This window comes from Eschscholzia californica, unplaced genomic scaffold (assembly GCF_041429995.1).
Source record: "Eschscholzia californica isolate CP2 unplaced genomic scaffold, dmEscCali1.0.p SCAF_4, whole genome shotgun sequence".
NCBI lineage: Eukaryota > Viridiplantae > Streptophyta > Magnoliopsida > Ranunculales > Papaveraceae > Eschscholzia > Eschscholzia californica.
This window is the reverse complement of record NW_028238461.1, coordinates 56,286,801-56,314,195: the sequence shown is the minus strand read 5'-3', so window position 1 is coordinate 56,314,195 and position 27,395 is coordinate 56,286,801. Positions and strand designations below refer to the sequence as shown.

Below are 27,395 nucleotides of genomic sequence, written 5' to 3'. Positions count from 1 at the left end.
AGTAGATAAACAGTAACTTATGAACATCGAGAAAGAGGCTTTGATCAAAATAACATTTCATTCGATTACATTACAGAGAATAATATGAAACAGAAGACACATTTGTTCTTCAACTTACATTTCACAAGAACACCAGAAAATACAGAAAGACCACAAATTTACAACACATTCTTCTTCTTCCACCACCACCACCCAAGCGGCTCCCGTTCTCCTTACATCACCACACTTCCACCGCTATCACCACCACCACACTTCCACCGCTATCACCACCACACACCTCCACCCGAAAAGCCCCCTTTCTCTTCACTCCCACCACCACCACCCAAACGGCTCTATTTCTTGCCATCATTGGTGGTTTTCTCTGCAACCACTTTGATCTTCTCATACCCAAATTCCACCGAGTGGACGGGATACTCAGCTGGTACCACCACCACCGCTCTCCGGTTAATGAATATTGTCCAAAAGAATAGCACGATAGATGCAGCTAACGCTCCAAACCCAGTCCCAAGAAGTAACAAAGTGAGAATCCTCAAAAGACAGACATTTGAACCCTGACTAATCCTCGGAGGTTTGCTCTCTTTCACATAAACTTGAGGATCTAATGGTTCAGAATGAAACCAAGTCGGAACTTGCCTTACCCTAAAACTCCATGAATACACATTAGAGGTTTGAGTAGAATTCCCACTAGAAGAACCGAAACCCACAAAAACTTCTTCTCCTTTCCACATTTCTGATAAATCAATTCGATACGAAATCAACGGATCATTTGGCCTAGGATCACTCAATTTACTTAATCGAACTTCTAATCGCTGCGAACTAGCATCATAATCTATCCATGAATGCAATCTTCCTCCACTGTTAAGAAGCAAATTTATAGAAGAAAGATTGCTAGTTCTTGAAGAAACAAGACTACCCAAATCAATTCCAACATGATTTCCATTTGGATCAAGAACTTCAACATTCATACAAGTATCAAACTCAACTAAAAGAACTTTTTTAGTTCCTCTTTTCTCTAGTCCTGGTGGGTAAACCCCAAATGACTTACCATTTGATTCTTCTAAAGGAAACCCACTTGGGAGAAACATGAAAGCAAGTCCATCTCCATTTTCGGGCGAAATCGAGAACGAAAAATAAGTGGAAAATGACAAGGGTTTTCTAGATTGAAATTCAATGGGTTCTCTGTAAATTAGTTTCCCAGAACTCCAAATCGAAGGACTATTGATTGTAACAGAAGAACCACCATTACCCAACTTGGCATCTCCATATAAGGCGATTTTGGAATTAGAGTTAGGGTTTTCATCAAATCTTTTGATAGAAAAGGAATTAAAAGGCTTAGCAGCAGCAGATATTGTAACAAAGTAGAAAACAACTAAAATTAAAGACATGGGGTACCTGAAAGAAGCATAAAGAAGGGCCATTATGAACAATGATGGAAGAAAAGATCAATCAATCTTGAAGATTAAGCTATGAGAAAGAAACTAGGGTTTCCTTTCAAAAGTGGGTAAAACAAACTACTAATAAAAACCAACCATTCTAATCTATCTATGACTCCTTTTTTTCTTTCTTTCTAGGGTTCTTCAATTCTATTGGAGAAGTTCAATAAAATACAAATAAGTGTTCATTCACTTTCTAGGGTTTCTCTCTCATTTAGAAAACAGAGTGATGAGTTGTATTTACTACTTACTACTTTCTATAGTTGCAGTGAGTGGTGCTATCTGACAAAGGAAAAAAGCAAGAAAAGCATGAAAATTAAAAGCCTCCTCTTTTACTTTACTCTTCTAACTTGTTCTATACCAACTCATTGCTATTGTGCACCGTTGGTACATTTTGCCCTAAATAAATAGCACTAAACCCAAAGGATACTATAAAATTAAGATTCTCAATATTTGGGAATGATATTTGGCGTGGAAATAAATCAATAATAAAATGTAATGGCTACGGCTTTTGATTTTCCTCGATAACATTGCTACTAGTCTTGTTTGAATCTTAGGGGGATACAGGATATGCGTTTAAATTTTGACAATTCGAACATAGTCTTCTATATAATCGATCTACATTGTAGGTACCGGTACAATTATTCAATTAATTAGGTTATCTTGCGTATCTCTGTTTTCCCACTTCGTGCTTGGGTCATAGGAGAAGGAAGTAGCTGGACCAGGTCGCAAACTACTGCCTCATACAACATATACAAACCCTATTACGTCGAGCCTGAAGCATGACAAAGTCCAACCAATGTGGAGCTGCATTTAGGGTCCTGACAACCCAAGTCAGATCAAATATTCATTTACATGTCTACGCGTCTATATGCATTACGTCGCAAGAGAAGTGCAAATTATTTATTTACGTGTCATGAACGGTAAAATCCACTGCCATGCCATGTGTACCCAAGTAATATCATATATATTGTATCGACGCTGATACTCGATAAAAAAAGGTCCAAGTGCAAATTAAATTTTGACATACACGACGTGAATTAAACTAGCTAATATCTTCCCACTCTCTAAATAGAGTGGTCCATATTCAACCTCTCTTTTTTCCGAGCATATATAAATACTATTTTTTAACTAGAATTTGACATGAATAGTCTAGATTCAAAACATTTCTCTCTCTCTAAATAGAAAGCCTTCGATTCAAAACATTTAGGGGAAGATCATCTACTGTGTTTTGGCAGAGAAAGAGTGTTGGGATGACCGATCACGTGTAGTTGCGTTTAAAAATTAATGGGGGGTGGAATGGCAAGTGGCCCATAGAATGTTAGATTGAGATAAAGACCTGACTGTCTTTCATAATTTATTATTTGGTCTCATCCATATAATTGTTGTGTCTTTGTCCTTCCTCTCATACCAGGACACCTACTTCGCACAAATAATTTGTTATTTGTTTTTATCTTTTTGGATTTTCGGGTGATCTTTTATCTGTAAAATGTTTTTTCTCACAAACTTGTCCAAACAATTGTAGCTCATCTCTGTGCTCATCCATTGTCTCTCTTCATCTTAAACATCTTTATTATTCTTAATCGCATTCACCTCATTATAAACTGTGTTTTGCACGTACTATTTCTCATCTTTATTCACTTGTCGTCCACCCTCTTTCCTATTTGTCTTAAAATTGTGAAATGAAAAACACACACGTGATATGTGAAATGGATCTTTCACTTTCCCTCATCCTTTTTGAAGTGTCGTCCATCCTCTTCCCTAAACGACTAGAAAAGATGAAAACAAAACGAACACACGTTACTAATGAAATGGATCCCACATTTGTTGTATATGTCACACATTTGCGCACACATACACACACACACATATGTATTTTTTTCATCGCTCTCGTGTTCTTCACGACGGGTGTCATCACGCAAAGAGAAGAGGAAACTAAATTAGAGATGCATAAAAAAGAGTAGAGATAGAAAAGTTCAATTTTTTTAGATGAAGACGAGGAGCATAAGAATAAAGCTAGAGAAATAAAAAAAACGAAGGGCAAATTAAAAACGAGGTTAATTTTAGAAACATACGAAACAGTTAACTATCCATAGATGATCGGTTAAAAATGGGTATCAAACTAAGCTTTACGAACACACTAGAGGGCCAAACTATAATAATGATCATAGTACAGGGGGCAAAACTGGCCCTTATTTATTAACGGCAGTGAAATTTCAAAAACTCCTAATCTAAAACCCCCGCCAATTTCCGCTCAACTCCAAATGGCGATCGATGAAATCAAGTGTGCTTTAGAAGCTAAATCGTCTCTGCGCTTATTCTTCATTACGTACGTAGAACCCTCAGTACCTAAAACCCTAAATCGAAAGAAGTTGCGCAATTTGTTTTGTAGGCTTAGATCAAGCAACATCAATCTACCAGGGTTTGTTCTTCTCTCGTTTCGTTTTTTTTGCCTTTTTCATTGTTTCCTGTAAAACCCTAAATTTAGTTTAATGTTTCCAATAACGACTCTAGGCAACCGAGATATACCCTCAAGCTTTTGCCTTTGTTTTGTACGATCAATCATCAATAGGTATAGTTTAGGGTTTTATTTTTCTCATAACATAGTTATACGTAATTCAGGGTTTTGCATTAGTTATTAGGTTTTTACCTCTAAATTACATTTGACTGGATAGTTTCTTGAATAATCGCTCGGAAGGACTAGATGTGATTTAGACAAAATGGAGTCAGTAATGGGTTTATAGTAAATCACTTGAGTTTTTCTTCAATCATCAGCGTCTCAATTCACCATTCTAATATATGATATTTTCTATGACTGTAAGGGTGGTTCTTATCGAGGACCATACACCTTAACTAACAAGAGCCTAGTCATGTTCTTCATAAGGAAGAGACACACATGATAGGCCGGCCAAGGCGAGCTTGACAAGTAATTTCTCATGATAGGTTGTGTGGAGCACAATTGTACCGTCTTCAATTTGTTAATATCTCATGTTTATTGAGTTGACGGTTTAAGCATGTCGTGTAGGCTAAGACTATAGGCCATGCAGCAGCTACATATGCTGCCTGTAAATTAATTGGGTTTCACGAGGCTCCTTCGAACTTGGAAGTACATAACCACGTACATGTCACAATATAGAAATGCACCAAATTGCTAGCTTGAGCCTCAATCTAGCCTTTTAAATTGTGGAGGTATGGTTTCTATTCTTGATATGTGCAGAGTGAAGAAGCTGGCCTGCTGGAAGAGCCAGTCTTCTCGCCCTTCTAAGCTTTTCCGAGGAATGTCAGGTAGAAGAGTTAAGTGTTTACAATTCACAAAACTACTAAAAATTGCTCCGAGCAACCACTGAGCTGAGCATACTAAAATTCCCAGGCATACTTTCTTAAGATCTATCACCTCTAGTAAAATCCTATCTACCTTTTGTTTCAACCTCGTTTACTAGTTTGGTTTCCCATTACAATTTTATCATTTTCTTGCTTGCATTTGCATGGATGCACATCCGTACCTTCTTTTTGGCACAAGTCTATCCAACAAACTGTTTTCTCTGTCCAAACTTGAATCTATGTTAGAAGGAAGAGTGACGTTTGCAAACCGGTTGCTTATAATATGTTTGCACTTTGTAGTGATGTCCTCCTTGGGGCCCATTTGAGATTTTAGATTTCCAAGTAGTTTATTGTAAAACCGTGGAGTCAACTGATAGTTCCCCATATACCATGTACAAGACCTAGCACACGAGTGATTGTTTTAACAATCCTACTGAACTCTGAGAACTGTAGCACGTCTAACCGCTTCTGTCAACAGGAATCATTGCACAGGTGGACATTAAGGATCATAATTGATTACGTATGATTCAACAAGCACCAAATTTATTGTTCTTGGCAATAAACTTGGTTTAAGCTATAGTAGATGAGGATTGAAGTTTACTGGTTTCAGATTTGGGCCAAGCTTGTCAGAACAATCACTTCTGAAGGTGAGTTTACTATTTATGAAGATGAGTAATCATCAAAGTGACTTTCATTTTCTCCATTTTTTAAATGGTAGTGACTAAAACTCCACCATCATCAAAGTCCCAGACAAACCCAGCCACTTCCTTTTGTCTGTATTAGTGGAGCACTAAGGTAGGTAAAATGCAAGCAATCATATTTATATGATGGAGCACTGCCATAAAGTAGTTAGATTTTCCTTAGGCAAGCAAATTCATTGGTTGAAGGCTTATATAGAGCTCATTAATGCTAAAATATGTTGGTTAAAGTTATAAGGACTTTGATTTCATTTAGTGGTTAATTAAATATATATTGTACGATTTTGCTAGTTTCACTATTTGTGCATATCCTAAGGCAATCGATTTAACTAGATGCCTCTACTACTCTTACTACATATCTAACCTTAGATCTTGGAATTTATATGGTGATTAACTGTTGAAACTTGACAATCAACTGATCAACTTATACTTTAAAAGGTTCGAAAGTTATGGCTGAGATATTTCTTAATGAATACTATCTAATTGATGAGATCATATCATATTATCATATCTTAAAAGATCTGCTTATTTCAAAACTTCAGTTTGGCCACAGTTATGCCCAAATTTTTCTTGAGAGAAAGCAAATTTCTTTGGAGAAGTTGCGTCTAAATTTGGAATAGTTTAATCTTAATTTTAATCACTACTCGGGAATAGCAAATATTGGAACCTAAAAACCATCTTTTAACGTGGTCTGAGCATGTTGAAGTACCATGAAGATAGTAATTTAGGGTTTTGCCTATCAAACTCTTAATTACTTTTGTTTTTTCTTTCCAACCACGTTCTACTTTATGTTTCTTCACATATGATGTAAATTATGCTGGATTTCTTAAGAAACATTGTCAAACCAGCATTTGTAATTTATTTAGAGGCAAAGATGATAGGCCTACAGTTCACTTATAAGTTATAAGTTCTAATATATGATTTACATGTGTCTCTGGACTGCCAACCAATTTCTAGATATATGATTTGTTTTAATGATGTATATTAAATATTGCGTTTCTTCGCCAGAACAGTTTGAAGAAGTGGAACGATGCCAAAACTTTTGGCTACCATTTCCTGAATAACACCGGGACGAAGATGTGATATAGACAAGATGGACTTAGTAAGAGTTTCGTACTGAATTATTTAAGTTTTTTGTTTCAATTTGCACTTGCCCAATTGGCCATTCTAATATAAATTATTTTTTGGAGTTGTTCCAAACATACAGTGACTTTTAGAGGATTACTCTCCATTGTGACACCATACAATGCGAGCATCACAAATAATGTATAGCATTGTTTATTCCCAAACTTGCTGTGGTATTAATGTTTCATACTAGGTTGCTGATTTTTAAAAAGTAGTGGGAGTGGAACACAGTTTTATTGTTTTCGATCTATAAAGTTTGCTCCAAATATTAACTGAAGTTCGAGCAGCTTGAGCTTTGATATCACCTTTGCAATTGCTGAAGCATGTATTTATTTTCTGATTGTAGAAGATCCATATTTAGATCCATTTACCATGCGAGGTTGCTTATTTATTTTCTGTTGTTATGAACTATGTAGAGCTCAAACAGCATGACGTCCTATACTCCCTATCTATTTTTCGTATGTCTTAGTGGCCTTACATTGGACCAGGGGATGTTGCAAGTCTCGACTTTTGCTTCACTTGTTCCAAATTTTGACTTAATACCTGAGATCGAAAAGTCATCTAGAAGCATATCATAGCCTAGGTAGGGGCGAGGACTAAAGAACCTGGATGACACCCTTTGCTCCTTTTTAGTTCTTACGGGGAATGTCTTGTAGAAGTTTTGAGGTATTGTTTCAAGTTAAGAATGATGTGTCCTGATTTTGGAGATACCTCCATTTTATTTGAATCCTACAGGGTACACTCTTTCATGGTCTTGTGAACCTTGTGAGGAATTTTCTTTCCCAAAAGTGTAAGGAAACTAAGAAGGATTGCTCAAAACAGTCATTGAGCACACTTACTAAGGTTTACAGTTCATACTTTCTCAAACTCTATCACCTCTGTAGAAGTTCTATTTTGTCTTTCCTTTCAACCCCATATCCTATTTTACTTGTGATTGAAATTCTTATTGTCATCTTGCCATGTTGGGAGGTATTTTTTGTTGGTTAGTCTGCTTACAGTTGTTTGAATACACAGGAGTTTCCTGCTTTGTAACCTAATCCTATCCGCAGCCGTAATTCTCTTGCTTTAAAATTGAATGTCTGTGAGAAGGAACAACACCCGTCATCATTGTCTGTAGTTTTGTCTTCGACTGGGCTCTTTTAAGATTTGATGTATCCAAGTTATACAGTAGATAACTGAGTCGATTGATATAGTTCCCCACAGACCATTTACGAACGCTAGCACGGATGCCTGACTATTCTAAATTCCTACTCAGTGCTGATAACTGTATCACAATCTAACCACTTCTTTGAAACGGGGATCATTACATGGATGCACATCAAGGTTCATAACTGATGACGTTTGATTGAAAAAGGACCAAATATATTGTTCGTAGCAGCAGAAAATATGATTTTAAAGATTTTGGCAGCTAAGAAAATTATTTTTTGAGTTTTGAAGGACTTTTATCTTTCTGTTTCTGATCGACAAGTTGGTTTGTAGTCTGTTCACTTCTCTGTAAAATTTTGCAGTACTTTCCAAATTCAAATTTGAGAAAATTTGCAGTACTTATTGCAGATGAAGATTAAAGTTTAGTTAAAGATGGGTGTCGGTCTGCATTTCGATAAATGGGCTCAGTAAGGGTTTTATACTCGTTGATGTGTAGTTGGAGCAGTATGGCTATGAACAAGAATTGGAGCGACACCTGACCTTTGACTGGATAGTTTCCTGAATACTGCTAACAAAAGATGGGATTTAGACAAAATAGGCTCAGTAAGGGTTTTATATTCGTTCTAGTTTTTTCTTCAATTTGTACTTGGGATTTCCCTTTCGAATAATACAACACTTTTTAAAACATGGTGTTTTTTATAGTGGATCAGAAGCCGTAACGAACAAGAGCAGCATTTTGTTGTCGATAATGAAGAACACACGTGGCGACCCCCCACCAAAGTGAGTTTCACAAGTTAATGTATGTAGTTTTTAATTCCGAACATGCATTGGTATTAATGTCTCATGAGAACATTGAGGGTTTTTTATTTTTCGAATACCTTAGTGTCATTATATTGGACCACTGGGTGTTTATGCTTCTTGTTTTATGGGGGATGTCTTGTAGAGGTTTGAATGTATTGTTTTTCCATTTTATTTTCGATCCAATAACCTCCCATGGTCCTGAACCTTCTCAAGAAAATCTTTTATGATAATTTCAAGAAACCTACTAAAGCTCCAACAACCACGCCTGCAAAGGTTTCCAGGACACTTTCTCAAGATATATCACCTTCTGAAGTATTAATCTGTTGTCTGTTTCAACCTCATATTTTGTATTTCTTTCAATGTTGGTAGGTGTTTTTCTGGATTGCCAGTTTAAAATTGTATAGACACATCAGTTGCCTCATTTGTGACATAAGTTGATCCGACTAATCTGTCACTTTCTTTCCTAAATTGGATGTCTACTAGAAGGAACGTCGTTGTCTGCAAACAAATCACTTGTCATATGTTTACCGTTATATCCCCGTTAAATCCCTTTTTTAGATTCAGTGTTTCATCTCAACCGCCATACAGTTTGCAATTTGGTGGCTGATTTGGCTAGAAAGGAATGGGTTGCTGATCAATGAGTTGAGTTTACTTCCCACTCACTTCTCTGAATAGTTCTGTACCAATTTTAGAAATCAAACTTTCTGACATCAGGAAAGTTTCTCATTGAATTTTTTTTCCAATTTTAGCAGATGAACATTGAATATATTGAAGTTTATTTGGAGCTTGCTTGGATTGTTTCTGGATTTGGCGTAAACTTGTGAGATTATACAGGCTCAATGTGAATTTACTTTATATGAAGATTGAAGAGTACTCATAAAAGTGACTACCTTTTCTTGGGTGGTAATGACTGGAACTCCATCATGATTAAAAGTCTCAGATGGACCCAGCCACTTCCTTTTGTCTGTACTAATTGTGCACCGGATTAGGTAAAAGGTAACTAACTGTTTTTATATATATATATATATATATATATATATATATAAGTTAATCAATTTAACTAAAATGTGTCTACATGTACAACATTTAGATCTTGGAATTTATATTCTGATTGGTTGATGATTGAAACTAAAGTTATATTTTTAAAGCTTGAGATGTTTTCAGTAGTATCTAATTTATGAGAATATATCATCTATAAAAAGATTTACTTATTTTAAATTTTAAACTTGCCCAAAGTTAGGTCGAAATTTTTTTCTCGAGAGAAAGCAAGATATCTTCTTTTCAGAAAAGTTGCATCTAAAACTGGAAAAGTTTAATCTTAACATTCACCTACTACCTTGGAATAGTGCATATTGAAACTTAAAAGTATTCTATGAATGTGATCTGAGAATCTGAAATATTCTTAAGTACCAATTCTTAGATTTCTGTTTGGGATATGGTATAAAGGAGGCTGATTGTTCTTCGCATTAGTGAAGTTCCTAGAGTAGAGTTAGTGGAGTAATTCTCATACTGAATCCAGCATCATATCAGTATATTTTTTATCTCGATAGCGTATTCTTATGCTCGAATTTAGTGGCCAGTGAGATATGCACAGAAAATGTAGTGGCCACTGGTCAATAGGAGGATATACGGATCAGATTTGTATGGTTTTTCTGTGTTGCATCAGCCATTATGTGACAAACATTTGTATATAAATGTGATAAGGACTCATTAAGCCAGAGCTTTTGGTGCTATTGAAAGTGGGCACGAGTTACTCTTTTGAGTAATACCTACCATCTGGAAAATACAAATTCAAAATTTATATTGATGTTTGACACATCAGTTATTTCAGACAATGACCCGGGATTATTCACTTGATCGTCTCTGTGTGAGCTCAACTGTGAAAGAAAAACCGTCCCAAAAGAACCTCTCTTGGCCATCATTATTGGTCCCCCAAGCCCCAATATATAAAGACAACAAGCAGTTAAGAATGGGGCAGTTTTGGTGAGTAATATCAAGAGAGGCTCATGATTGAGCTTGTTTCTTCAAATTGTTACTTCTGTGTTATTGTTTCTTTTGTTACAGTGGAGGTAAGCCTGAAGAAGCTAAATATTATTCAAAGCAGAAACTATGGTGAAGCTTCCAACTGGTGTCTTGGGATCATGCCGAATCCGTATACAAGGGATGACTTGTAGTGCATGCGCCATTGCAATTGAATCCACTCTCCAAGACATTAATGGAGTCGAGAGAGCTGTTGTTGCCTTGGCAACTGAAGCAGCTGAAGTCGAATTTGATCCGAACATAGTCACTTTATCACAACTACTTGAAGCTATTGAAAATGTTGGCTTTGATGCTTCCATTATTTCTACAGGTAAGAACACAACCACCCTTTACCTCCAAGTCGAGAATTCCATTGAAGATGAAGAGATTATGAAAACCATCTCCATTACAAATTTACAAGGTATTGATGCCATTGAATTAAACCCATCTCATACAAACTTAACAATTTCGTATTCATCTGATTTGATCGGGCCCAGGAAGATCATTTCGGAGCTTGAATCCTCTGGGATCAAGACATCTCTTCTTGATGAGAGAGAAGAAGACACTCGACTAAAGAATACGGATATAAAGATCTACTACCATAGCTTCCTCTGGAGTCTTGCCTTTACTATACCAGTTTTCTTGATGTCCATGATTTTGGCCTACATTCCTTCCTTCAGACATGGTTTCCTTGAAAGAAAGGTAATCAACATGTTAACTATGGGAAAACTCTTCAGGGGAATTATGTCCACCCCTGTGCAATTTATCATTGGCTGGAGATTCTATGTTGGAGCGTATCATGCTATGAAGATGCGCTGTGCTAACATGGATTGCTTGGTTATGATAGGGACCAACTCTGCGTATTTCTACTCTATCTACGTTATTGTCAGATCTTCAACATCAAAAGATTTTGATAACGAAGATTTCTTTGAAACGACTACGACGTTAATTTCGTTTATTCTCCTAGGGAAGTACTTAGTGGCACTGGCAAAGGGAAAGACAAGTGATGCCATCTCAAAACTCATGAAACTTACACCAGATACTGCGAGATTAATGATTTATAATGAAGACGGCAGATTAATTGCAGAAGAGATGATTGATAGAAGATTAATCGAGAAGAATGATTTAGTGAAGGTTTTACCAGGAGAGAAGGTTAGTGTGGATGGGGTTGTGGTTATGGGAGAGAGCCAAGTAGATGAGAGTATGGTCACAGGAGAATCAAAGTGGGTCAGCAAGATGAATGGCGATGAGGTGATTGGTGGGACGATGAACACATCCGGAGTGTTACAAGTGCGAGTGACATGTGTGGGGTCGGACACAGCGGTTGCTCGGATAATACGGCTTGTTGAAGGGGCTCAAATGGAGAAAGCTCCAGTGCAGAAATTTGCAGATAGAATATCAAAATACTTTGTACCTCTGGTAAGGTTCTAATACAATTTTAAAACTGAAAGCATGCGCAGTAGTGGGTTGCCCACAATGATTTGCTAGTGTAAGCTTTTTCTGTTGCTATGATTAGGGCAGTTAGTGCTAGCATCATTATAATATCCTTGCCAACAGAAACTTTACTTTTCCTCTTTCCACCCCAACACTTTCCAAGAGAGCCTAAAATGAAGTGCATGTGAAGAAGGTGTTTAGGTCTATCAAATGTAAACAACAGGTCAAAGGTGGGGCATTTCGGGCAAAAAAAAATAACAAAAGTAAAGTCTTATTTATTTATATTATTCTTTAAGTTCTTAATCTCTTGAAGTACCTTTTGCTTTGAAGCAGAAGGCAAGTTTGAGCTTGCAATTCTTTGATTCTTTCTGGCTTTTCATAGAATTGTTGGCTTCAATTGCAGGTGGTTGGTAGTGGTATAGTGACGTGGCTTTGCTGGTACATCACGGGTGTGCTAGATCTGTACCCAAAAGATTGGGTACCACCATACATGGACAAATTCGAGCTGGCTCTGCAGTTTGGGATATCAGTTGTGGTGGTAGCTTGCCCCTGTGCTTTAGGGTTGGCCACTCCTACAGCTGTGATGGTGGGAACTGGGGTTGGAGCTTCGCATGGTGTACTCATCAAAGGTGGCCAAGCCCTTGAAAGCTCGCACAAGGTAAACTATCCCGTCCACACCATCTTCACTAATGCACTCTTTTACGGTTCACCAACCATTACGCTATCTACATTGTAAGTCTGCAGATCATAAATTTTCTAATATGCTTATGTATCAGGTGAATTGTGTGGTCTTTGACAAGACTGGGACCCTAACAGCGGGAAAACCAACCGTTGTGTGCACAAATCTTCTCACGGACATGTCTCTATCGGCTTTTTACCAACTGGTGGCTGCAACTGAGGTCATAATCTACTGGTTTTACACTCTTGTGAGCAGCTGTACCACTAACTCGCATTGAAGTTGAAACCTTTGCCGCTGAACTTGTGTTGCAGGTTAACAGTGAGCACCCATTAGCCAATGCTATAGTAGAACATGCGGAGAACCATGTACAGACTGAGGGCTGGTCTGAGGCTCGTGATTTTGAGTCTTTTACAGGTCATGGAGTCAAGGCTATAGTCCACGGAAAATGTGTTTTAATAGGAAACCAAGGACTAATGCAAAGGCACAACGTTGAAATTCCAAGAGTTGCTTTAGATTATTTAGATGTTGCTCAGCGTCAAGGCCATACAGCAATTCTTGTCTCCGTGGAAGGAAATGCTGTGGGAGTCATTGCAGTCTCAGACCCTGTGAAACCAGAGGCTAAAAGAGTAATATCTATCTTAAGGAGAATGGGTCTGAAGAGTTTGATGGTAACAGGAGATAGTCAACTGACAGCAAACGTTGTCGCCAAAGAGGTAGGAATTGATTCTGTCGTTGCCGAAGCAAAACCTGAAGAGAAGGCCCATAAGATCAGGGAATTGCAGGTAAGAAACTGAACTCTTACAACAAGTTTCAAACATTACTTAGTTTCAACATTAATCATCTGTTCTGTTACTGTGTTTTTGTTGCTTGTAGAGTGAAGGGTTCCAGGTGGCAATGGTTGGAGACGGAATTAATGACTCTCCAGCATTGGCTGTTGCTGATGTCGGAATCGCTATCGGAGCAGGATCAGATATCGCCATCGAGGTCGCTAATATCGTTTTGATGAGGGACGATTTGGAAGGAGTTGTAACTGCTATCGACCTCTCCACGAAGACATTTAACAGGATCCGCTTGAACTATGTATGGGCAATGGCTTACAATGTTATGGCAATACCCATTGCTGCAGGGGCCTTGTACCCTTCAACAAGGTTTCGGTTGCCGCCATGGATGGCTGGTGCTGCTATGGGTGCTTCTTCGGTTAGCGTTGTTTGTTCATCACTCTTGCTCAAGTATTATAGAAGGCCCGAGGAACTTGACGTGCTCGGGTTTGAAGGTATCAAAGTCCAGTGATAGTAGACTTTAACTTGCACATCAATGACACTCAATATCAGTTTGTATTCAGACCATTTGAGGAACGTTGTGAATCAACGTGTAAAATAATCACAGAGTATTTATTATTAGCAATTAGGAAATCTGGATAGTTTTTCTCTTTAGAGGATGAAAAATGATAAAATACGTTGTATGCTAGCACGGTTTTCATTGAATTATTGTACATTCTGATTAAATGAACTCAAATCTATCGGTGATGGTGAAACTTATTGCCGGGATATTTTCTCCCTACTTCAGAGTTAAGTAGATCTATTAAGCGAGTGTACCGGTGTTTTTTTTTTTTTTTGCAAAAGTCAGCAGACTATAAGGTGTCTGAACCAAGTATACCCGGTCTTTGTCCTTGGCTGTTGAGTATATTAGTGTCTGAACCAAGTATACTAGGTCTTTGTCCTTGGCTGTTGAGTATATTAATGATTCATATTTATATACTTTAGACACATATAAATGTTTCTATGTATACATAATATGAAACATATACATTCCAATTTATTATATCTTGCATAGTAATAAAGAGAAAAATTGAAAAAAATGTTCTTTGGGGTCGCAGGCTAAAAATTGGTCGGCCCGTCGGGCCACGTGCCATCAAGGCGTGGGGCCAGATTTGGGCAACCGACTCACGTGACACACTTTATGGTGTCGCAAGGTGTGGGTCACCTGACCCACTTAGCACCAGAGACTGTATGAATATCCAACTTAGTTTTTGTGGAGAAACTTTTTGGATTCTTAAAATTACGCGCTAAAATTTTGTAGCACATATTCGATGAAGAGGTTTTTCTTAGAATAATCACACTTCCCGTCTGGTAAGTGCTTGTCGGACGTAGTAGGTATTTAGATTGTGGTCCACTTCGAACTCAAGCGTAATCAAGCGGGTACCAGGCCTTCCGGCCGTTTTACCACGGGCAAGGCACTATAGTGTACTATACGAATCTCCATGTTCGTTTTTGTGGTAGAAAGTTTGGATTCTTTAAAATTACCCGCCAAAATTTGTAGCACATGCTACACGGGAAATGCCCTATTTTCTTAGAATAATCACACTTACCCCGCCAAAATGTGTCTAATATGAGAGTAAACATTAGAAAAGGCGCCAAAATAGTTCACTCCCGCGCGGAAGTCTAATTTTGACCGCAGATCTGTGAACTTCCGAATCTGGTCACTTTCTAACGGTGCAGATCAGCCAGATCTTCCCGCCCTTACTCTCTCTCTCTCTCTAAACTTGCCAAATTTTCTCCTACCAAATTTCAAAATTCCCGCCTTCTTTATTATCAATAAATATTACTTATATCATTCTTCTTCATTTTCCCTCGGCAATCGATCTTTCTTCTTCTTCTTCTCTATCGAACTCCATTGTGAATCTTCTTCTCGCTCTAAATCTGTCTCCTGATTATCAATCAATCAATTGAAAGAGATGGGCAGACAACCGAAAGTGAAGAAACAACAACAACAAGATAATTTAGGGAAAGGGAAGATCACCCCTGTCCAAGTTGCTTTCATTGTAGATCGATATCTATCTGATAATAATTTCAATCAGACTCGATCCATCTTCAGAACCGAAGCTTCTTCCCTCATTCCCAAATCCCATGCTAGCCAGGTACCCACCCATCTTCTCCTCCCCATTCTCTCTCTCTCTCTATCTGTTCTATGAAGGGTTTTCATTCTAATTTCTAGTATTGATTTACAGGCGCCGAAGAGTTTATTGGGTTTGGGAGCGATTCTAGATGAATACATTTGTTTGAAAGAACAAAAAGTAATGCTGGATCAGGAGAAATATCAAATCGAGCAAGAGAAGTGTCGGATTGAGACATTGTTACAGGGAATGCGGAATGTCATGGACACTTTCAACACCAGTGGAAATATTTCTCCTCCACCAACAAACTCAACAGCTCTAGTTTCTCAAGCAAACCCTAATTTTCAGTCTACCACAGGTAATCATTTTGAACACCCTTTATGGATTTTAACAGTTTCTAAGATTAGGGCAAAAATCCAGATCCAGTTTCTTCAACACTGTCATTCTGCTTATAATAAGAAATAATTTGATGGTTGCTATCTGTGCTTTTCATAATGTGGTAGAATTGCCTAGTTTTGGTCATTAATAGCTAAGCAGCCGGGAATTGGTCGAGTAGCCCACGACGGGATCGGCTCATCGCCGGTCATGTCGAGATTGGGTTGGGATAGGCCACCCTTCAAACTATGTATGTATAATTGACTCGGGGAGTCGACATGATTGGGCTAGGTCTAGCCCCAACCTGTGCCCTCTAAGTTAACCACCCCACCCATGCCAAAGGCAGGCGGAATGGGAACTGACCAAGAACCCGAACCCTGTGACTGACCCACCTCCGGGTCAGGATGGGTGAAACCAATCAGAAGTGAAAATTGTGAAAGCAAAGCCGGGAAACAGACCGTAGTGCAACGACTAGGACTTGTGCCTGAGGAGGTAGTTCCTTGTTGCATAAGTAGCTACCTGCCCGAATGGTGTAACGACTGCCCTGCTGTCCCCGACATGGACCCGGTGAAATCGAATTCTCTGTGAAGATAAGAAGTACCAACGGCTAGATTGTAAGACGTTGTGCACCTTGACTATAGCTTCGTGGTGACAAACATGATCCAATGTCTGATCAGGTCCATTAGTTGGGTGAATTGGGTGATTCCAACTGCATAAAATTCTAGGGTTACAGATCTTTCCAGACACTGAAAATAGTAATGGTAATTTGATGCTTCTTAAACAGGTAATTCAATGAATAGAACCACACCCATGAGTTCTGTTCCACGTCTATCTCATTCCTCAACCCCAGCTATGAACCTCCAATCTGGAACCAAAAGAAGAGTTTCTAAAGTTGTTCCTACTGAAGCTCCTTCATCAAAGAGATCTTGCACTCAATTACCCAAAAGAAATACACCAATTACAGGTAATCTTCTTCACAATTTCGCCGATTAAGATCGAATGCTTAACTACTTCTTCAATATGCTTATTGTTTCATTTTGATTCACCCCTTTGGCCCTTTCAGGTACTCAAGAGACAGTTCAGAAACAAGTTTCTGTGGTTCAATCATCTCCTGACTATTGCCTCTCTAATGGGTCTTCACTTCAAAGTTCTTCTGTTCCAAAGAACTCATTCGAGCAATCTTCTAAGTCCCCAAAATCTGATAGCTCAGGCCCAAGAACTCCTCCACAAGCGTTTACCCCTCAACCAGATAAATCTAGTTCTCCGTCTGACAGTTCTTCGCTCGTTAACCTCTCCAACGAGAATAACCCTCAGGAAGTTACCCCAACAAGCAATCCTGTTACTACTTCAGAGACCCTTCAAGCCAGCCCTCTCAAACATATATCCTATTATACAATGGAAAGAAAACATTACATTTCTTCACCCATTAAAACACCTTCGAAGAAGTTTGGCAAAAGGGATCATGTTAAAGGCAGACTAGATTTCGATTCTTCTAATGTATCGCCGTGTTCAGATAACACCACAACCACTGAGGTTTCCGCATCTGGGACAGTTGTAGAAGAGCACAACTTCGACATGGATATGCTGGATTTTGACATTTTTGGCCCAGATTTTTCCCTCTCGGAGCTTTTAGTTGGTATTGATATAGAGTCTTTTGGCTGTGAAGCCAACTTACAGGGCACAGATTCTCCTATTGAACCGACGAACGGGTACTATTTTCTGTACTCTTTATCATGTATATACTATATCTTACTAATATTAATCTTGTCACTAAACTCTATGGAACTTGACCAGAACAAGACATGAAAATGGGGATGCAACCTCTGAGGCAAATCAAACCTATACTCAACTATCTTCGAGTCGAACTGAAGTTCTTTGTGAAAAGACCATGAATGGTAAAGATAATAAGCTACTTCTTCCTTCTATCGTTTTTTCTTTAACATCTTCTTGCAAGTCAAAATGGATTGTGTTGTATCTTGCTTTGTTACTTACTATATATTTGTTGATTTAGGTTCAGATTCTTTGGCAACATCAATGAAATCTATAACAAAATGCATTCGAATTCTTAGTCCTGGTACTTTGACTATCCTTAATCTCATACTAGTTTGGTGATCTAATTTTGGGGAAAGTCAATTTGTTAATGTGGTCTTGAAATGAATTTGCAGTTAAGAAGAATACAAGAAATACTGCCTTATTAGATCAAGAGAACCTGTTGTTGAAAGATTGAAGGATTCATTCAACATTGAAGATAACTCTTTTAAGCTAACATGGTCTGTGTAAATGTTCAACAAATTTAGTTTTGTCATTCACCAGTTTCATTGGTCTAACAGCAAGGTTTCGAACTCCAAATTTGTTTTCCAAATTTGGTTGGATTTGCCGAAGAAGATATACCAGTATAGGATGTCGCTGTGACAAGCATTGTTTAATATAACGTTCGTTTTTGAAAGTCATGGTTCTTGCACTATTCTTGTTCTTCATTTATGGGACCATTTTTTTCTGTAAAGAACTCAAGAAGCCAAAGTTTATTTTCATTTTGAAGAAAATGAAAAGAATTAGGTGAGAAACAATCAACTTGATCTAAACAGTAATCAACTGTCTGTCGAGATTGAAAAAGAAACATCATAGAAGATGTAAGTAGATCAACTCTAGATCTAAACAGTAATCAACTGTCTGTCGAGATTGAAAAAGAAACATCATAGAAGATGTTAAGTAGATCCACTTTAGATCTAAACAGTAATCAACTGTCTGTCGAGAGTGAAAAAGGGCGAAAGAGAATTGATTCGAAAATGTAGACTATTGATTTTGTGTAACTGTAGAGTATGCTTTGACCATTTCATGTGTGATGTAGGTTGGCAGGCCTTATTCTCAAGTCTCATTATTTGACCATTTCATGTGTTTGGACGAAACTGTGTTCCCATTTCTTTTCCTTGGCTTCGATATTTTGATTCGTAAAAATGCCTAGCTGTTTTCCTATCTACTATTCATTATTCTATAAAATTCAGAGAAACTTGCAAGGTTGTACAATAATTAGAGGCATCAATGAGACTGGGTTAGACTGGACAAGACCAATTTAAGTGGGCCTTGCTTAAAATTCGTAGAAGAATATTCAACTAGTACTTAATTTGGTTTGGTTTTGCTTTCAAGGTGGGTTTATAAGTTTGTTCTGGAGTCCTAGTCTTTGGCTTGAGAGACACGGTCTAAATTGTTTTGTACTCATCATCAATGTCATCATCGTTTTCAGCACTTTCCTTTGTAATTTTCAAAGCTTCCATTTCTTTCTAGAGGAATTTTAAAGGTTGGGTGGGTGAACTAGGTCAAGTCTTTTAGCTCAATAGTTAAGAGAGTAGGGTACATATCCTCTAGAGTAAAGCCCACGTTCTATTTTTACCTCATTCATTGGAAGTTTTGTTAGGCATCGACTTCAAAGTCTAACACTTGTGAAAAATTTGTTATTGTAAAAAGTAATTACTTTTTCGACCAACTTTTTGTAATTAGAAAAAATGTTAACAACGTCAAAGTAAGACTTTGAGAATCAGACAAGTCGTGAAACACTCATCTAGGTCTGCCCGACAACCCTAATGGCGAGAGAGACATTTTCTCCTCTTGCCCCCGCCTGACCTGTTGGCATAAGTATCCATGAGTGTCTGTACCCGCCCCATTTCCCCCCCTTACCATAGACGTCCCTTGATATAACGAAAATCCTCTAGGAGAATAAGAGAAACCATATATACTAGTAACAAAAGAAGGAAGAAAGGAAGCTTCCAACTGTAATAAAGAAGACTTGAATGGTTCAAACTACTCCTAAAGATGTAAACTAGGGAGTACATGAATACTAGTCAAAATGGTTAGAAGTGCCCTTTTCATAAACGCGCTATTTGATTAGAGAGACAGAGACTTCAAATTTAACGGAGAGAAGAAAAAAAAAAAAGTAAGCATGAAGGTGGACCATTGCTTAATACATTATTAATTTAAGAGTTAATTCCTATAAGGCCCCCTACTTTGTGACTAGCTTCAAATATGATCCCCAAATTTCTGTAAATTCAAATATGACCCCCTATTTTTAAGTTAATGTCCTAACTACCCTTCCTTTAAATCATTTTTCAAAATTAAAAATAAAAATAAAATCTTAATTCCACCTCATTTCCCTCTCCATCACACATCTTTCTCCATGTCAACTCTCTCCCTCTCCACATCACCTCTCTTTCCAACTCACCTCTCTCTCTCTCTCCAACTCACCCCTCTCTCTCTCCAACTCACCCCTCTCTCTCTCTCCAACTCACCTTCATCTTCTCCGATTAAAGTCGCCGGCCGGCGACTTCCAAAAAAATATATATTTTCTCTCATCTCTTTCTCTCTAAAAGCTCCAACGAAGGGGGTTTTCCTTCACCGGAGCCGTGAACAGACCAGAACCCGTTAACAAAAATCACAAAAACCTTAACCAGATTTAGCAGATCAAAACAAAGATACCCATATGAATGGAGTTCAAAAACAGTAAATCAAAACATTCATCAAGGAAGAAAACAAACATGGAATAATTAGGAGGCAAAGGACTCAAACCTGTTCAATTTAGCACGACTGAAAATTTGTTTGAGACATTCCTTGAAATTGAAGATCTGGGTTTTTTTGACCAATTGATTTAAATAGATGAAGTTGTAAATAAAATAATGCCAAACCCAGATTTGCTTCCCTTTTATTAACTAATTTGAGATCAATTGAATTGAAATCCAAAGTTTGTAGAGAAAGAAAGAGAGATGGGTACCTTGGTTTGTGGGAAGAAACCAACAACTTGTACTTCATCTTATATTGTGTTTCTTGCTCTGTTTTTGTTATGTCTGTTACTTCAAGATGGTGTTAATGGAGAAAAGAAGGGTTTTAAGAAGAACAAGAGAGTAGTAGAGGAAATCAATGGAAGAAGTTGTGATAATTCATGTGATATATTTGAAGGTAAATGGGTATTTGATGAGTCATACCCACTTTATAAGTCCTTAGATTGTCCATTTATAAGGAAGGAATTTGCTTATCAAAAGTATGGAAGACTTGATTCTCTTTATCTTAAATATAGATGACAACCCATCAAATACCAGATTCCGGTCTGGTTTTTCTTTTAAGAGAAAGAAAGAGGAGAGTTAAAAAAATAAATTAATGTTTGAAGGTCGCCGACCGGAAAATTTTCCGGCCGGCGACCTTTATCGGAAAAGAAAGAGGTGAGGTGGAGAGAGATGAGGTGGAGAGACATGTGTGGTGGAGAGGGATGTGAGGTGGAAGTGAGGTGGAGAGAGATATTTACTAATTAAATTTATTTTGAAAATATACTAATGGGAGGGGTAGTTGTGGTATTTACATGAAAATAGGGGGTCAAATTTGAATTTACAGAAAATAGGGGGCCATAAAGAAAGCTGGTCACAAAGTAGAGGGCCAAATAAGAATTAACTCTTAATTTAAAATAAACCTCTTAATTAGTTTGCTTAAAATATTCTCTTTGTCCTATATAAACTCATTCCTCCCCTAACAACTTCTTTCCATTTTATACCAAACCTCCCCATCTTTCCAATCTAAACCAATTCCCTTTCATTTCTTACATCTTTTCTTTTTCCAAGGGAATCGGTCTCTCTTTCTTTCTCACCAATATCCTTCCTTCATTTCTTCAATTTCATGGCTTCTTACAAGTTTTTAGCTCTGTTTTTTGCTCTTACCGTCTCATTTCAAGCATCTCAAGGTAATCAATCATGATGCATTTTTATTAGTGGTATTGTTTAATTATGATTGATAAATAATTATTTAATGGGTTTTTAATTATCTAAATTTTGAAAATAGGTGAGATAATATGTGAAGATTTGCCAAAAGAAACATGTGCATTTGCAATATCAACAACAGGGAAACGTTGTTTAATTGAGAATTCACAATTACATAATGGGAAAACAGAGTATCAATGTAGAACTTCAGAGGTTATTGTGGAAGGGATGACTGATTGGATTGAGAGTGATGAATGTGTTAGAGCTTGTGGGGTGGATCGAAACTCCGTCGGAATCTCATCTGACTCACTTTTAGAACCATTATTTGCATCCAAATTATGCTCACCTTCATGCTATCAAAATTGCCCTAACATTGTTGATCTTTACTTCAATCTTGCTGCTGGAGAAGGTAATTCAATTTATTATTGTGTTTGGGTAGTAAAATGCATTTTTGTATGAGAGATACTAGAATCACAAAAGATTTTGACAAAAAAAAATTCTCAGTTGATGTGGCGGTTGTGATTTTCATCTCTCAACGGCCTAGATTTGGTCAAAGTTTGAAACCACACCCGCCACATCAGCTGGGAACCTTTTTTTGTCAAAATCTTTTGTAACTTTATCATTTCCCTTTTTGTATTATTTACTTTTATTCCAACCAACCTATTTATTCTTTGTTAATTTAGTGTTTGTTTGTATAAATTGTGCAGGTGTGTTTTTGCCCGATTTATGCGAAGCTCAACGTACTAACCCTCACCGTGCCTTGATAGAGCTTATGAGTTCTGGGGCTGCACCAGGTCCCGTGGTCTCTACTCAATCTGTTTCTTCATCTTTAGCAGCTGCTCCAGCTCCTTTCTAGGTCATGAGACTAAAATGAGAAAAAAAAAATATATGTTTCTTTTGAGGAAGGGAATTTCATTTAGATTTTGGTATCACTTTCCCTGAATCTAATATAAATGCATCAAATAGTATTTGTCATTTTATTTCATTAATATTTTCTTTATATCATACAATAGATGTTTTATGTTTATGAATAAAGAGAAGGTGATTTTTCCATACATTCAAATGTCAATTTTGTAAAATTGCTATTGAACTTCCAATTAATACGATAAAATATATACTACTTAAAACCGGTATAGCTCCCGAACCTTGCAAACGAGAATAGGTATTATATTTTAGAATCTCCTTCAATTTTCTATGATATTGGTTAATTGACTACGGAAACAATTTTATGATCATGTTTTATGGGACTACCGAGACCGCCTACAATATTTTCCTTTACGTTTCTTATAAGCCCTTCTGTATTTATTAACGCTAAATATGGAAGGCTTGGGCTTTCTGTGTTTAACGGTGCCTATACCGAAATCTCCAGATTATTGCACAAGCCTATCCTTGCTAGTATTATTCATGTGTTGGAATTTATAACGGCACCATATTTATTCAGTCTGTTTCTAACAACCCTCCTGACTTGGTCTACTCACATGGAGGGGTTTATTACCCTCTGATTTCGAGATTAGAGGCCTGTCTTCATCTTGCTTCTTTTTCTTAGTTATAAAAAAGGTATGGTACCAGTAAGGAAGTTTCCTTTTTTTTTTTTGGTTGAGGAATTCACTACGATCTACGATAACCACCTAAGTTAAACAAATAGTGAAAGAAGTCTAAAGCCAACAACATGTAAGAGGCTTAAAGTCCGACAAACTTATTACATTATTTTTATCTTTAATAACTCAAATTCAATAACCATAGATTCCACCTCCTTTGAGAATCTAAAGTCCGTCAACACTATCAACCACTTGGACAACCAGTGTTAACGGAAGTTTCTTTTGTAAAACTTATATTTTAGGAGATGGAGAGTAACCGAGGACTGAGTTAAGAAAACCAGGGGTACCTTTAGTAGGTAGGTCAACCCGACAGTGCTCGAGGCCGAGTGCCCTTCAATCTCTCAAAAACATTCTAATTTAAGTACTAATAATGATAAGAAGAAGAAAGAAGAAATTAGAAACAAAATGCAAAGATGTAAATAATGATATGAATGAGAATTGAATGATGGTAGATAGTGTCTCTCACCACATGTTATAAATATTGGGTCAAGTGCAAGAAAAATATCCAATTAAAAACAAATGTGGGTCTTGGGTGTCTATCTTAGTAGCTTTGTTTTGTCGGTCATGGACTTGGCCATCATCTCATCATATAATATCTTTTGTTTAATTTCTCTGGAATCTTGAAAATGTATATTGATATTGCAAATGGATTTTATATAGAATTGGAGAATCCATAATTTTAATCTTTTCCCAATTTGACAAAAAAAAAAAGGGTCCATAAAGTAAAAGAGCTCCTTCCAAAATGAAAGAAAAAGAGGAGCTGATCAAGGAGATGAGATTAATTAGATACTCTTTTATTTGGTGGGATAGCATTGCTTTTAATTTTGTGTAATTGACTTTCAACTTGTTGTGAACACACAAATTGGTGAACCACCTAGAGTTCATCATGTGATTCTTATATTTGGTTTGGGTTCCATATATATACTGTACTTAGGAAAAAGTCTACACGGCCTGAAATATAAGCCCAAACATGGTCCGAGTGATGAAGTAGCATATGCCTCTGAGTGGAGGAGGTGGAAGCTTTGGGCATCTTAAAAAGTTTATAGAGCATTGGATGAAAAAATTTTGAATACGCTGACAGATTGATATTGCAGACGACCCATACAATTTTTTATTAACTTTTTCCACTCCTCCGACAGTTACATCCAACTATCACTGTTTTTGACCTCCGCCATTAGTCGAAAACCCTGGGTTCACCAAAATATTTTTTGAAATCCCTTCCTCTAAGAAGAATAGGATTTTGGCAAAGGGGAACTATTTCTTTTGTTGAATTCGTGAGAAAACAAGAGAGAGAGGAGAAGAACGAGAGGGGAGAGAGAGAGACAACAATGGTAGCGAGACGGATCGTTGTAGGAGAAGCACAAAGAAGATGTAAAGGTCAGTTATTTTTAAAAGTTTGTCGGTAAATTAATGCAGTTTGTCAATGACCTTTTACCGCATAAAAAAAAGTGACGAAATTCTGGAGACATCTAAAGTTTTTTCACCTAAAATTTATGGATTCCGGGAGTCACGGCAACATTAGAAAATCACAGAAAACAAGTCATCATCAACCATCAAAAGTTTAAAAGGACACCTCTTATTCTCAACCATCTTGTTTAATCAATGGTGGTCACATTTTATTTTACATGGTAAAAAGTAACTCGATAAAATGGTCCCTTTAGATAAAAAATAAAATTCCCATCTTTGATTCTTTCCCCCTTGCACACTAGACATACATTCTTTAGTGGGTTTTTGCCTTGTTAATTTGGACCAATTAATCAAGTAAATTGGTAAATTTTTTTACTCTTAATCGATCAGATGTTCCCTACAATTTAGGGTTTCAAAATAAATATGATTTGAAATTGAAATCTCTTATTAATGTATATAGGAGTAAGTATTAGAGTGATTAGGAGGGATAGTGGATTCTAGGGTCTAATGGTGGTTGACCTAATAATGAGATTTAATCATTCATTATAAAAATCTATGAAACCTTAACACAGTGTTAATTAATCATTACTATTCCTATTGATTCATCATCACTTTGACTTAGACCCCATCATTCCACTCCTATCATCATTAGTTTAACTGACTGATCTCTTTTATTAAGTTTTTAAACACAATAATTAAAGTAAAAAAAAAAAAAAAACTTACTGTAATAAAAGAGATCAGTCAGTTAAACTAATCTTCTAGCGTAGCAGCTAATTAACTAAAACAATTCAAAACTACACATGATAGGGAATCATATATGTATGTCTATTATCTTTATTTAAGTTGAAGATGTTGAATTTGGATGTAAAACAGAAATATGCATAAAACCTAATAATTAATATGCAATTAATATAAAGATAGAAAAAGAAGAAGATGAAGAAGAAGAAGAAGCTTACTTGTGTTGAGTGGTAATTAAGGTTGTTGAGGAATAAATTGAACTTGAAGTTAGAATAGCGACTAGAGGAGGCTTCCAAAGAGATAGCATGATCCTCATCATCTTATATTATTATTATTCCATTTAATTGCCAAATTAACAACAACAACAAGAAGGATCAATGCGATCCCTTTGGATGCTTCCTTAAGTCTCTGTTACCGCACCAGCTAGCTAGCTAGCTACTTCTCCTTAATTCCATGCACTAACAAGAAATTAAGCAGTTCTTCTCAGCTGATCTCTTTCTCTCTCCATTTGTGAGTTTCTCTCTCTCAAGCTATATATATATATATATATATATATGCTATGCGATGATATATAGATAGAATAGAAAGAGAGCAGCAAAGTGATATAACAACAGAGACATGCTATAATATATCATTCATAGGGATCCAAGAGCTACAACTTAATTGTGCTTACTCATCCACCATCTTCACTTAGATATACTCCTTTTAATTTGATAAGTATAATATAATACTTAATAGTACTATATATATACTAGCTAGGAAGGACCCTCAAGGCAAGGAGGGGTTGTTTTGAAATTATTTTTTATTTCTAGGGACGGGATCATCGAGATGGCCGGTGAGCATATCCTTTATATATGTCTTTCTTTTCTTGGTATAATTTTATTTTATGAACACCCCCTGCCTTCTCGCTTGCCTGCCTACACACAGAAACTCATCATCCTACCACTTAACTCTCTCTCTCTCTCTCTAAACAAAAGAACAACAACATCAATATATAAAGGACTAGACAAACAAAAAGTTTTTTCTTTCTTTCTTGCAGTAGTGTACCAATCACTCAACCCCCCACTCATGGAAAAGTTCCAAAACCAACTCTTTTTTAATTCCCATTTCCTTATTACTATTAGTCTACACCAACTAAGATTTCTCTCTCTCCATTAACCTACCTTTCATTATACTATATGTCAACTCCCAGCCAAGTAAGGTCATGCCTTAATTTTGTTCCCCATACTACTCATTAACATTATAATTTGTTTGCTATGCCAATATGCCAATATGCCAATTGTTTAATAGAGCAAGATTGATTTTGAATGATACTTTATTCATCTCATATGAGGAGTATATATAATGTTACATGATAGACAGGAATAGAAATAAGGATTAGGTATATGTTAACAATTTCCGAATACTGGTAACTATATATTTACAGATAATACTATTTCCTATATAATAATATTATTTCCTATGTAATAATATTCTTTCCTATATGATAATATTGGGTGATTCACGTTTCCATGATTCACGCCAACACTCCCCCTCAAGGTGGTGCATAGATATCACCAATGCCCAACTTGACAAGTGAATCAGTGAAACTTTTACTGGGTAACGCCTTTGTTAGAATATCACCTAGTTGTTCTGTTGACTTAACATAAGGAATTTCAATAATTTTTTCCTCTATCTTCTCATATATGAAATTCCGATCGATTTCAACATGTTTAGTTCGATCACGTTGCACTGGATTTTCTGCAATATTAGCAGCAGCCTGGTTATCACAATATAATTGCATAGCTTTGTCAGGAGGAAACCCAAGCTCCCCCATAAGTATTTTCAACCATAACATCTCACATATACCTTTAGTCATTGCCCTGTACTCAGCTTCTGCACTTGACATAGATACGACCTTTTGTTTCTTACTCTTCCAAGTGACTAAGTTACCACCAACAAATGTGAAATAACCAGAAGTAGAACGCCTTTTTTCACCTTTGCCACCCCAATCCGA

General features: G+C 36.9%; 4 protein-coding genes across 5 annotated transcripts; 3 read left to right on the top strand and 1 right to left on the bottom strand.

Moving 5' to 3' along the window:
- Positions 1 to 39: 39 nt before the first annotated feature.
- On the bottom strand, positions 40 to 1,810 carry LOC147546588 (L-type lectin-domain containing receptor kinase VIII.2-like). The gene has a single exon (XM_086673858.1). It carries the CDS (start codon positions 1,416 to 1,418, stop codon positions 333 to 335), a length of 1,086 nt encoding a protein of 361 aa, XP_086529984.1. The 5' UTR covers positions 1,419 to 1,810; the 3' UTR covers positions 40 to 332.
- A 1,851-nt stretch (positions 1,811 to 3,661) lies between these two features.
- Positions 3,662 to 14,190, top strand: LOC147546587 (putative copper-transporting ATPase HMA5). Of its 2 annotated transcripts, XM_086673854.1 has the most exons (14): positions 3,662 to 4,410; positions 4,606 to 4,718; positions 5,233 to 5,401; positions 6,466 to 6,554; positions 7,313 to 7,420; positions 8,220 to 8,326; positions 8,426 to 8,503; positions 9,113 to 9,165; positions 9,277 to 9,513; positions 10,589 to 11,962; positions 12,381 to 12,635; positions 12,754 to 12,876; positions 12,968 to 13,438; positions 13,530 to 14,190. In XM_086673854.1, exons 10-14 carry the CDS (start codon positions 10,634 to 10,636, stop codon positions 13,944 to 13,946), a joined length of 2,595 nt encoding a protein of 864 aa, XP_086529980.1. In that variant the 5' UTR covers positions 3,662 to 4,410; positions 4,606 to 4,718; positions 5,233 to 5,401; positions 6,466 to 6,554; positions 7,313 to 7,420; positions 8,220 to 8,326; positions 8,426 to 8,503; positions 9,113 to 9,165; positions 9,277 to 9,513; positions 10,589 to 10,633; the 3' UTR covers positions 13,947 to 14,190. The 2 variants fall into 2 exon arrangements, with proteins under 2 accessions (XP_086529980.1, XP_086529979.1); XM_086673853.1 differs by lacking the exons at positions 3,662 to 4,410; positions 4,606 to 4,718; positions 5,233 to 5,401; positions 6,466 to 6,554 and adding an exon at positions 6,643 to 6,718 and having other exon boundaries at positions 9,083 to 9,165; positions 10,347 to 11,962.
- Positions 14,191 to 15,105: 915 nt separating this feature from the next.
- Positions 15,106 to 18,370, top strand: LOC147546586 (uncharacterized). The gene is made up of 7 exons (XM_086673855.1): positions 15,106 to 15,573; positions 15,664 to 15,907; positions 16,709 to 16,888; positions 16,988 to 17,633; positions 17,719 to 17,819; positions 17,936 to 17,998; positions 18,090 to 18,370. The coding sequence occupies exons 1-7, from the start codon at positions 15,391 to 15,393 to the stop codon at positions 18,149 to 18,151; spliced, it is 1,479 nt and encodes a 492-aa protein (XP_086529981.1). The 5' UTR covers positions 15,106 to 15,390; the 3' UTR covers positions 18,152 to 18,370.
- A 3,080-nt stretch (positions 18,371 to 21,450) lies between these two features.
- Positions 21,451 to 22,711, top strand: LOC147546585 (uncharacterized). The gene is made up of 3 exons (XM_086637821.1): positions 21,451 to 21,640; positions 21,739 to 22,065; positions 22,364 to 22,711. The coding sequence occupies exons 1-3, from the start codon at positions 21,577 to 21,579 to the stop codon at positions 22,510 to 22,512; spliced, it is 540 nt and encodes a 179-aa protein (XP_086493947.1). The 5' UTR covers positions 21,451 to 21,576; the 3' UTR covers positions 22,513 to 22,711.
- Positions 22,712 to 27,395: the final 4,684 nt, after the last annotated feature.